The 11,982-nt window shown below is 45.6% G+C and overlaps 1 protein-coding gene across 6 annotated transcripts in view; it reads left to right on the top strand.

The window, feature by feature from the left end:
- Positions 1–240: 240 nt before the first annotated feature.
- Positions 241–11,982, top strand: part of NXPE3 (neurexophilin and PC-esterase domain family member 3) — a 32,959-nt gene continuing 21,217 nt past the window's right edge. The window contains exons 1-4 of one of the 6 annotated variants that reach the window (XM_073306687.1): positions 241–356; positions 1,985–2,255; positions 3,519–3,653; positions 4,625–4,844. In XM_073306687.1, the coding sequence (XP_073162788.1) occupies positions 4,752–4,844 (93 nt within the window). In that variant the 5' untranslated portion in view covers positions 241–356; positions 1,985–2,255; positions 3,519–3,653; positions 4,625–4,751. Of the gene's footprint in view, positions 357–1,984; positions 2,256–3,452; positions 3,654–4,624; positions 4,845–4,883; positions 5,000–11,982 lie in introns of those variants that run through there. The other 5 variants (XM_073306677.1, XM_073306698.1, XM_073306715.1 and 2 more) reach the window with 5 other exon arrangements.

Genomic DNA, 11,982 nt, shown 5'->3' with positions numbered 1-11,982 from the left:
CGCCTCCCTGGAAAACGACTACAGCCAGGCCCGTGCAACGCGCAGGAGCTGTCGGCGCCGTGCGCGGGGGAGGCGGAGCGAGGCGGGCGGGTGGGAGGCCGCTGCTGTGCAGGAGGGGCGCGCCGGGCTCTGCCCAAGCTGCAGGGGGGCTGCGTGGTGCGGTGTAATAGGGGATAGGTGGGGGCAGGGCTGCTGACGCGCTTTCCGCAGCCGCCTCCTTCCCAGGGTCAGTCCCGCCCAGTTCCCGCCTCCGGCCGGCGCCAGCCAGTGTTTGTTCCGCCGCGCGGGGGCCGGGCGCGGGCCGTGGAGCGCTGGGAGTCGGGCGGGGACGGCGCTGGCTGGGACCCCTGGAGCCGGTGAGCGAGCGGAGCACGGGTCCAGCGCAGCCTCCCCTTGCGGCGGAGGCTCTAGGAAGTCCCCCCCCCCCCCGGGCGTGCTGGGAGGGGGGATGTAGAGGTGGCTTCAGGGCTTCGGCGGACTGGGCTAGTGGGGTTAAGGGGGGCTGGTGTTGGGCCTGGCGGGCCGTCGTGGGGGAGACTGCCTGGTACTGGGGAGACTAGCGCTGGGCTGGCGGGGGCTGGAGTGGGGTTTAGGAGAGGTGGGGAGACAAGGGGTGACAGTGGGTGAGCTGGTAGGGTGCATGATGAGGTACCAGGGTGCTGGAGAGAGTGGGGTTTGTGCAGGGCCAGATTAACCTTTTGTGGGCCTGGCGCCAAACATATTTGTGGGCCCCCATTGAGGCAGTGGAGCATGGTGCGGGGAGGTCAGCCCCCAGACCGAGGGGCCAGCCAAAGGCAAAGGGGCATGGCAAGGGCGGCCCCGCTCTGCCCAGCCCAGTGTGAGGGCACTATTTCCAACTGGCAGTTGCCAGATGCACAGTGGCCCTGTGATGCCAGCATGCCCCTTCCCCTCGGGGGGACAGGCCCATGCCACAGACCCCCTGCCCAACACCCCTGGACTTCCTATGACTAGAGCCCCCCTGGACCCACTATGTCCAGTGCTCCCCCAGAAATGTACAGCACCCTGCACAACACCTCCCCTGCCTACAGCCCCACCACAACTGCCCAGCACAGAACCCCTATATTGCCCCAATACACACATCTTCCTTGCCCCCTCACAGCCCAGCACCCCCCCCCCCCACTCCCGAGACCCCATGCCCTGCCTCCTGGCTGCATTCCCCTTCCCCACTGGGAGGTGACTGTGTCTGCTGGGCTGAGCAGGCAGCGCAGCCAGGGCTGGTCCCAGGGCCAGGAATTGCTCCGTCCCTTCAGGAGTGGTGTGATCAGCCGGCCAAGGCCTGCCCTGGCCGGGCTCCCTCAAGATGCACTTGCCTGGAGGGGCCCAGCCAAGCCCCCCCTCCCCTCCCCCCAGCTTCCCCAGGCTGAGATTGGCCAGGCTTCTGCACCAGTCCCAGGCAGTTCATCTCCGAGGAGACAGGCGGGGCCCCACAGGTCTGGAGCTAGAGGTGCACTGGGATCCTGCCAGGGGGCAGTGAGGAGCATGGGGGTGGGCCAGGGGAGTAGAGGAGCCCTCTGCCAGCAGGCAGGCCGAGAGGAGCAAGTGGTAGGCAGGGGAAGGATCGGGGTCTCGGGGTACAGTGCAAGTGGAGTAGGCTGGGGCCCCTTCTGAGCCTGGGCCCGGCTCCAAAGAGCCACTGATGCCATTGTAAACCTGGCACTGGGTCTGTGAGGTTGGAGTGTGTGTCTAGGGTCTGGGTCTGTATCCACTTCTGCAGTTCAGCTCTTGCTCAGCTCAGACTTGCCATTTATAAGCCTATGCGTTTTAGCAGGTGCACTTGAGTGCCTGTCAGTTTCATCCCAGTTTCCTCTGCAAGGTGCTTCCAGCTACTGCAGATGTTGAAATTTACTTGCAGCCTCTAGAAGGGTTTTATTCTGTGTGCAAATGAGGAAACCTATCAGCACACAAGATGTACGCAAATCCGCCTGTGTATCCTTATAGCAATGAATTTATATGCTTGCTCCAGGAATGATGAGTGGGATAAAAAAGAAGATAAATCTTGAAGCCCTAATTAAATTGGTAGCAGCAGTGGCTCCTTCTTCCAGTTCACACCCACTGCACATATGGACCGTGTCCTTATAAAATGAGATTAGACACTAGCTGAGTCATATTTGTGAAAGCTGTCATGCTTCCCTGAAAAAAAGCTCATTGCAAGGAACCAAAATGTGGGCTCTTTAACGACTGGAAGTGGGTACTTCTTCATCCATCAGAATGTTGGAAATATCCTCTTTTCCATGGTATAATAATGCATTTGTTTCTATCCCTCTAATGGCAAAAGACATGGGACCTTAAGCATGTCTTTATGCATAGAAAAGCCATCATTGGCCCAGGGTTGAACGTTAACTGTATTGGACCTCAAATGGCGATAACTTGGGTCGGGGGGAGAAGAGTCTAGTCAGAATTTGTTGGGAGGACATTTCTCTAGGAGACTCTTTTTTTTTAAAAGCAGTCCATTAAAGTTTCTCAGATGGTTGGGATGGAAGAATACACTCAAAGGTGCATGAAAAATACATTGAATCATAAATCTCTTATCAATTTATTGTATGACTGTCATTTGTGTTTGCCTGCCATTTCAATTATACTAGTATGTGTATTATACCTTTGTATTTTTAAAAAAGATTTCAGGATCAAAGCAATCAAGTGTCTCTTTGTTTTGTTTAGAAAATATATAGAAAGCATCCTTCAGGAATGTTGCACAATATTTACTTTTAAACAAATTATGGGGTGTAGCTTGGAGTCTTTTTTGCCCATGTCCATTTAAATTGCTTTTTGTTACTGCACTGAAAGCATGTCAGAGTGCAGAGAGCAGGTGCTGTAATTTGATTTAAATATGCAAACCAGATTTTCTTGTTGCTGTAAAAACAGTGCAATTATTGTATTGTACTGCAGTTGACTCTTGAGCTCTGGTTTTTCAGATTACTGTAAAGATAGTTCTAACAAAGCTGCAGCTTTTTGTATGTTCAGTCATTAAAACTTTATTAAATCCTTTTTTTTAAATGGATACTTTGCCCTGGCAGTCATAGTTCATCAATCAAAAATATAGTGTGATCTCTGTAATCTCTTTGGAAAGCAGTTGAAGTATAATCTGGATAGGAGTGCTTGTAAAGCAATTCCATGTGCATTCTATTTTATTATTACAGAATATTACCGATATAATCAGGAATCTTTTATTCTGTGTGCATGTAGTGACTTATTTAAAAACCGTAACTGTACAGCTGTTATCCAGTTTAGCATGCAATCTTCAATTTAAGCATCCTTCACTTAAATTTTTAACAAATAGTCTGACTTCTCAATCAAAGTTGATCTAATCATATAACTCTATTGAGATACTTTGTGGTTGTTTATACTAGTCAAATTGCACTGAGAATATTTTATTTTAAGAAGCTAATGTCTTTTGACTCCTCTTTTTTTAATGACTACTCTCTGTTTTCAAGTGTCAAGTTGCACTACAGGAATGGTGAACTTGTATGCAAAAATGACTCCCAAAATTAACCCCAAAGGAGGAAGAATGATGTAAAACTGAGGATGCGTCAGGCTGTGAGCATTTTGTCAACAATTGTGGATAAATCCCTGCCCCTATAACATTTTTGAAAAAATCTAACAACATTGAGGAAGCTCTTTACATTTCATAAAAGGTAAGTGTCTATGTTGTTTAACCTTAAAAGAACTATTATAAAAGAAATATTCATAGTAATTGGTTATAAAAATAATCCTCCCTGATCTTCAGTGCACCCCTTAAACATCTTTCTATCTTTTTTCATGTCCCTGTGAATGGAGACTGTCTCTCTCATATAGAAACTTAAAAGATGGTGCAGCTTAACATAAAAAAAAATGGTGTACTTTGTTTCATAAATTTTCAGTTAATGCTAAGACAAGAAGTTGTGATTAATACAGATGACACTTGTCTAATTATCAGCTTTTATAGTTGCCTTTATGTTTGGGGAAAAACTAACTTGCATAGTTTGTATGGGGAAATATGTAGGTTCCGATCCTGGACTCTGGCAGAGTTGGGGGGAATTTTGTTTGAAAATAGATGAAAGATTGGAGCAGCAGTCTGTCTTGGTCAGTCTGTCCCGGATTTGAAGAAGACTAGTAATCATTTGGTGCCCCAATCTGAGATACCTTTAAAGGAGCCTGATTTTCAGAAAGTGCTGAACACCTGCCCTGTGCAAATCAGGTCCTATGAAGGTGTCTCAGATTTGACATCTAGAAATGGAGATAACCTAAGTCACCAGTCACTGCTGAAATTTTGGCCCCTTTGGGATCGATTGTGGCTGTGGAGTCAACCTACATTATGAGTACAATTTCTATTGTTAGTTACAGGCAAGAGATCGTGCAACGCTCTTCCATGGGTGATGCTATTAAGTATAGGTGGCCATGTTTGATTTTATGGTAAGATGGTGAGTCTAAACACTGAAGGGCGTAACTTAGTAATGTAACTGTGAGTATTGTCTAGGTAAAATAATAGTGCCATAAAAATATATTATCTAGTCTATTTTTCCCTTTCTCCTTGGTTCAGCGTTTAGACATTCCTAATTCAATGTTAAACCCAACACTCTCGAATACGTCTAGGGACTTAGTAAAATCCTTGTAAATGCATTCACAGGAAGAGACTAATGAAGTAGAAGTCAACTGAATCTCTTGTGTAATACTGAAACACGATGACATTGGTGCCTGTGGGATATGGAAATCATGACAGCAACTAACATGGTTGAGAAAGACATGAGTGGACAATGTGGCCCAGTTTCTGTAGACTACAGGTTTTCTGCATGAGCCTAGCAGTGCTGGCTGTTCTGGTGTTGGTACACAACTTCCATCAGTTTGAGGTGAGTCAAGCAGTTTTCTTTAACAGTGGAAGAGGTTGAGTAACAGTCTTCCTGTTTAGCTTATGCCGCCCGGGGAGAATTCTGTGGGACTGCATGCTGCAGAAAACGCCACTTCTCCCTGCAGAATTCCTGTGCTTCCCTGCAGAAAACAGCAGGTAAGCAAAGGGAAACTGTGTGGGGAACGGGAAACGATCATGGGTGCAGTTTTTTGGTAGGGATTGCCCCCCTAAACAGAAGCGAGCCATATCTCCGCTCCACTGACTTTGCAGCTGAATGCCGCCTCCTGGGTCCTAGTGCCAGTCGAGCTCCCGTTTTGTGTGCTGGGAGCCTTCCTGTTTTCTGTTAAACAGTGAGTGCTGGCTGTGGGGGTGGGGGAAATGAGGCAGTGGGGAAGGAAGGGGGGGTGGAATAGGGGAGGGGAATGTGGGAGTGAAAGGAGGAGCATGGGGCAGTGCGGGAGAGCGATGAGATGGGGAAGAAAACGGGATAGGGGAATCGTGGGGTGAAGCAGGAGCCCGGCATGTGGTGTCCCCTTGGCAGGAGCTGGGGTTTCCCCATTAACGCATCAAACCCTCACCCTGACAAGCCCTATCTGCCTACATCTGGACCCCCGATCAGCCCCCCTTCACCCAGACCCCCACCCCACTGAGGCCCAACCAGCTGCACCTGGACCCCCACCCCATCAAGCGCACTCACCCAGCACCCAGACCTCCCCACTGAGCCCCCGGCACCCAACCCCCCCGCTGAACCCCATCTCCTCACACCCAGACACCCCCCCGCCCCGCTGAGCCCCAGCCACCTACACCTGGATCCCCTTAAGAGTCCCATTGCCCCTGCACCCGGAACTCCCAATGAGCCCCTGTGCATCCAGATCCCCCACTGAGCTGCCTGCACCCAGATTGCCCCACACTAAGCCCCTCCACACTTGGATCCTGCTGGGCTGAGCCTGCCCACCAACACCTGGTGTGCCTGGTGCAGAGGGTCAGGATCCTGGGGTGTTTCTGGGTGAGACCCAGCCCTTGCACTGTGTCAGGGTTGGCTGCAGCCTCGCTGTCGAGTCCCTGTACCAGGGGAGGTGGGGGTTTAGGGTGATCTCCCACTTCAGTGCAACCGGTGGCTTGTGCTCCCCACTGCTATGCTGGAGCCACATTTATTTATTGACCAATAAAATTTGTAGAATTTTAACATATTGTGCGCATAATTTTTATTTTTTTGGCACAGTATTTTTAAATTTTTGGTGCAGAATTCCCTGAGGAGTAGTAATATGTTTTGACTATGGCTTAACTGTAGTTGATATACAATTTCTCTTCCCCAAATCTGTGTTTGGACTAAATAAAAGAGGCAAACTATACTTTCAAACCACATTAACCTATAACACTTTAAATAACTGGTTTAATTAACATTATTTCGTTTAGTTTACAATACTACCTGAATTACCTTTATGTATCAACTTCCTGCTGTGGTGCTTTCCTATCTGCCAGCTCTTATTGTTTATCACTTTGCCACTAAGCTCTTCCTGTAGTATCCGTACTTCCGCTTTGACCTTCTGTGTAAATTGGTCCCCACTAAACGATAATGTGTCCATTTCCTGTTGCACTGCTCATTCTTCATGTGTTATATATAGGTCTTGTACATACATTTTCTCTGGCTTTACGTGTGCTAACGCTCTCTTATCAGAGTGTTGTCCACGTCTTTGTGTGTGTGTGTGTGTGACCGATGCCCCAAAAAGTCCTTGTGTAGCTCATACTAAAATCATATTACCAGTGAAAGTTTGTGTTTTGCTTTGTTCTTGTTTAAGGTAGCTCTTAGAGGTCAATGGGACAGTGGTTGGTCTACTCTTCTGTTTACATCCTAATCTCCTTTCATCCAGAATTGCTTCATAATAATGTTTATCAGTTATATCCAGCAAGTTCAGTCCATCTCATCCCCTCTTTCTCCCATCCTCCATTGTTCCATACACAGCTATCTAGATATATTAATTTCACAGAATAGAACTGCTACAACAAAGGGGTTTGTGTGTGTGTGTGAGGGATAGAAAGTATTAATCTCCCAGCAATTTGAAATTTAGGATTCTGGCGCCTAAGAGAAATGAAATTTTTATATTAAATAACTGTTAGCCAGGTATAATTGGAAATGCTTATTCAACTTTTATTCAATCTGTTGAATATGTAGTACTCTTCTCAAGAAGACTGAACAGCATCTTGCAATAAATGTTTGCTATATTTCTGAAGTTATATGTTCATTTTGTTTTACATCAGAATTTTTGTGTTGCAAACATTTTGTTGCTTGCCAGCTTGGTGAATGCTTTTGAGCATCAAATATTGGGACACATTTTGTTACATATGGGGAATAAAAACAGCATCATAAAAAGTTTTTAAAATATTCCAGCTTTGAAAGTCAGCACATATTAAGGCTGTCTCTGAGCAGACACATTTAAAGTTTCTGGCCATGGAGGCTGCACTGCCTTTCATAGTTAGATACTGTGCAGCCTAATCTTGACTCTCAAGAAGGCAGATGTCTTCCTGTTTTCATAGATATTTGGATGATTGCATTTGGCAACTTCCCCACAAACGGCTGCAAAAATCAAGAGCAAGCCTTTCGGCTTTCATTCTGTGGATTCCATTGTCTTCTACTAAGCACTGCATATTTGTGTGCAGTGACACACCTTTAAGAAGGGCTCTTAGAAATTAACACAGTTTCAGTTGATTGTGCTAAAGCCAAATCTTGTTGGGGAGATACACTAACAGCTGTTTCTAAATGCTGAATACATCTAATTCAAGTATTATCTTTAAATGGACAGTTAGTACCCAGTCTGACATTGAGTAGGACACCATAGGTTTCCTTTGCTGATCTTCGCAACTAGTTCTGTTATCTACCAAATAGGAATTTGACATCATAACTGATTTTTACAACATAGTGGGTTAGGCAGACTGTCTCGGGAGCGTCAAGTACCTTTCCTATGGCATTTGCTCGTAGTGAAAACTGGTGATCCGTCTTTGTTCCTTCTTTTCGTTTCCTGTTGCTATCTCTTACCGATTTTTCATTTACAGTAGGATATTGGGCTATTCTTGTCTCTGGCAACACATTTAATTTTTTATTACTTGTCCTAGAAATATATGCTCTGACTCTTATTTTTGGGGATTCAAATTCACAAATACATTTTGGGGGGAGGTATGTTCTCATATATATACCACATTGTATAAATCCCACATTCCCCAGCCAAGTTATATGTTGCTATTAAATCACTCCAATGTCAGATACATTCAAAAGGTTCTGATTCTGTTATTGTCCTTGACTTCTCTAAATGCATCTGCTGCAACATTGTTTCTTTTTGGGGGGCATAGCCCTACAGTCAGTTTAGCACAGGTTTATATGTTGATATTCTTCAAATGAATAATGCTCTCAGAAAAGATCTGGTTTGAGAGAGCTTTTAGAGAATCAGAGGTAGTCAGAATGCAGTTTATTCTGGAAGTCTCCTTTCCTACTGATTACTGTTTAAAATGTGGATGCAGATGCAAACCACTTATTGTTTAATAGTCTAGTGCTAAGAAATGTCACTTCTCTTTGAACTCTTTCAGCTAGCTTTTTAGCTTCAGTTAAGACCTCGAGCTGCCCATTAAGTGTTTTGATAGACTAAGGCTGAGCTGCTCCCATATTGAGATCCATATTGGTTAAGTGCTGCATTATAGTAACAGATGTGGTGTGGTTCTTGAAGATAAAACAGAATGAAAGAATATTCTTAACTGTCTTCTGTGGAGCATTAGGTTGTTGCATCAAAGAGGTGACTTGTTTATAGAAAGCAAACAAATATTTTCATACCAAATGTTACGTGGACCAACAGAGCCACTTCAGGATTGGTTAGGAATGTCCTTGGGTGCCCCACTATGTGTGGATATCTCCCAATTTTCTGTGTGTGTATGACAGAGGTGGGTAAAGCCTGTGGGACTGTCCTGCCTGGCCCCTGAACTCCCGGCCCCTCCACCGCAGTCTCAGCTTGCTGCGCGGGCAGCACACCTTGCACCCACCCACCTCCCAGGCTTTCAGGGGGCAGTCAGGGGACAGGGAGCGGTTGGATGGGGCAGAGATTTGGGGAGGGCATCGGGGGGTCCCAGGAGAGGGCGGTGAGGGGACAAGGAGCAGGGCGGGTTGGATGGGTCAGGGGTTCTGAGGGGGGCAGTTGGGGTGGAGGGGGGGCGGGAAGTGGGAGGGGATGGATAGGGGGCTGGAGCCAGGCTGTTTTGGGAGGCACAGCTTTCCCTACCCAGCCCTCCATACCGTTTCGCAACCCTGATGTGGCCCTCGAGCCAAAAAGTTTGCCCACCCCTGTTTTATGAGAACACCTTTTGTAATGCCTTCCTGTTATATATTGCTTTCCTCAATGACCATCTGTGCTTCTCCGTCATTTGATCTGTTAGACCAGGTGTTGTATCTGTATGAATTAGATTGTGAAAGTTTTGACACAGGGATTCTGCAATATGTTCTCGATTAAGTCAAGTTCACCTGGGCATTCTATATAAATTAGAAACAAACCTTCCTAAGCTTGTTGAAAAAGATTTTTATGGAGAATAGGGAGTGGGGGGCAGAATGCTTCTGCAGGGATGAGAGACGACTGATTCCTTTTGGTAAACCTGATTCATTGGTATGTGGAGTGAGACAGAGCTGAAAACATAACAAGATAACTACATTAACATTCCTTTTTCATAGCTGGTGCAAATGCCAGGGAAAGAGAATGGCTATCCCCACTCAGCTAATGGTTGTTTTAGGGACATCTAATGCTGCTACTTTGTGGTGTGGTGAGGAGAGGAAAAAATAAGCATTTGAGTCTTCAGTGTGGTCAGTTCAGGTTGCCTGCCTTTGAAGAGCTTTTGCAGCAGAGGAGGAAAATTTTCCCTGGGGATACTGATATACTCTTGAGTCAGACTGGAGTTTCTTTGAAAGAAGTGTCCAACAAACCTGAAGTCTAAAAGTAGTGACTTAAAACCCGTGAGGTAAGGCATCCAGGACACTGCACACTAGAGGCTTATGGTGGTCCTTGGTGAACAAGGATAACATGCCTTTCTTCTGTGTTCAGAATTCTCAGCTTTAAAGCATAGTGCACTGATTGTTACCTCAGGCTGACTAATGCCAGCATGTGTCTGCAAAACTTAACAAATACCTTATGTAGTATTGTTGGCATACAGGAGGCTCAGTTGGCTGTACAGACGGTGCTTGTGTGCTGCAGCTCTTCTTTGTTACAATAGAAATGTCACCTGAATAGTCACACAGCCACCTTAGCAGATAAGCAAGAGTGTAGGCAGGGCTGAAAGCCCCATGTGTAGATCAGGTCACAGTGTTTCTGGTTGGGATTTCTCTCTAGGGATGCTAAAATGACACTGTGCAATGAGGCCATACCTAAGCTTAAGGAGTTCTGCTGTCATTCCAGTGATTCAGAGCTGAAATCCCTTTGAAAAATCCAAAATAGCTTCCTCAGCCCTATAAGCAGAATGTTTGGTGTGGAATCAGGTTTTCTATTTCATGGAGAGAGATATTAAAACAGAGTTTTGTCTTGCCCATTTGGAGATAAATGTGTACTTGGCCTAACTACTTCCAGTGATCTGGAGAATCAAAGCCAGAATCTTTACCATACTGCTGGGGCCATTGTACCATTTGGGTTAAATATTGCACCAAGCTATTAATATGATTCTGTCCAAAAGTGTTTTACTTTTCAATAAGTGCGCATATCCTTTGGCAACAATTTCTTGTGCAGACTTTTTGGTTTTGTTTGTGCATAGGGAAATAATCATCCAATAGGACTAACGTAGTGAAGCAAGTATTTCTTTATGTAACACCTAATAATGTGGTAGCTGCTTTAGGTATGTGCAAATCCCTGCCCTGGATGTGCCAAGTGAAACATAAAGCATGATTAAACATAACAATTACTGAAAGGATGAGAATAAAGTACAAAGATTCTGTTGTCTGGGTCTATAATATTGCAGTGCAGAGTCTTAAACAGTGCTGCTACTTATTTTCCTGCTCCTAGCTTTTAACATTTATCACTGTTCAGGGCAGCTGTGTCCATATTCCCCCTTTCTGCTTCAGCAAAGGCACCCGCTCCCAGGCTTCTACACCCCATCCATCACCTCTCTTGGGCAGAGAAATGTCTCTTCCCCTTCGAGACCTGGATTTTTCCAGGCTACGCTATTCCTTGCCTACACTGTGAATTACCCAGCAAGTGAGACTGCCTCAGCAGTCCTGCTCTGCCTTCTTCTCAGAGACAGTTATTGCTCACAGTTATGTTACCACACAGCTCTTTCTAAGCAAGCAAATTTATATTAAGGTAAAAGCGCTACAGAGAAAACCTATTAAAACAATGGAAGAACCTACCTTCATGCTAATAAGCTTACCGGAGATCACTCCCAACTTCAATAAGAGCTGTAGTGCAGGATCAGTCCTTCAAACAATGAACTCCTAAGAGACTTAAACCTAATTCAGTGAGGTTAGTCCAGGAAGTTGCCTTATCTGTCATTACAAATTAGGCAAGTCTTTGTGATGTTGTGAAGGTCAATAGTATAACTGGGTTAAGAAAAATATTAGATACGTTCATGGAGGATAAGTCTATCATTGGTTATTAGCCCGAATAGTCAGGGATGCAACCCCATGCTCCAGGTGTCCCTAAACCTCTGACTGCCAGAAGCTGGGACTAGACAACGGGATGGATCACTCAATATTGCCCTGTTCTGAAGCATCTGGCATTGGCCACTGTCAAAAGACCGGATACTGGGCTACATAGACCATTGGTTTGACCCAGTGGGCCATTCGTGTGTTCTTAGGTCAAGCCGACGGTTCCCAAACATCCAAGACAGCCAACCAGCTCTAGAAAGTTTGTTTTTTCTATAGGGTGTTAGCTTTTTAGTATTGTCTTCAACATTTAGAAAAACTTATTTACATAGCATCAGCCATGTGCTGTGATGTCAGAAATGACTTGTTCCTGTCTAAGCCGGCAGTGAGTAAGCACAAGCTACAAAGGATATGATACTATAAAAATAAGATGACTAAGCTATTGGGTTGGGCATGCTTTGTTCCATATAGTATCTTCTATATTTTTATGGGGATAAAAATCTCTTGAAGGAAGGAGTTTACTCTTCTCCACACTTGTTCA

The sequence above is a fragment of the Lepidochelys kempii genome, chromosome 1 (genome assembly GCF_965140265.1).
Source record: "Lepidochelys kempii isolate rLepKem1 chromosome 1, rLepKem1.hap2, whole genome shotgun sequence".
Lineage (NCBI taxonomy): Eukaryota > Metazoa > Chordata > Testudines > Cheloniidae > Lepidochelys > Lepidochelys kempii.
The sequence above is the reverse complement of the archived record's forward strand: the minus strand, read 5'-3'. Positions and strand labels throughout refer to the sequence as shown.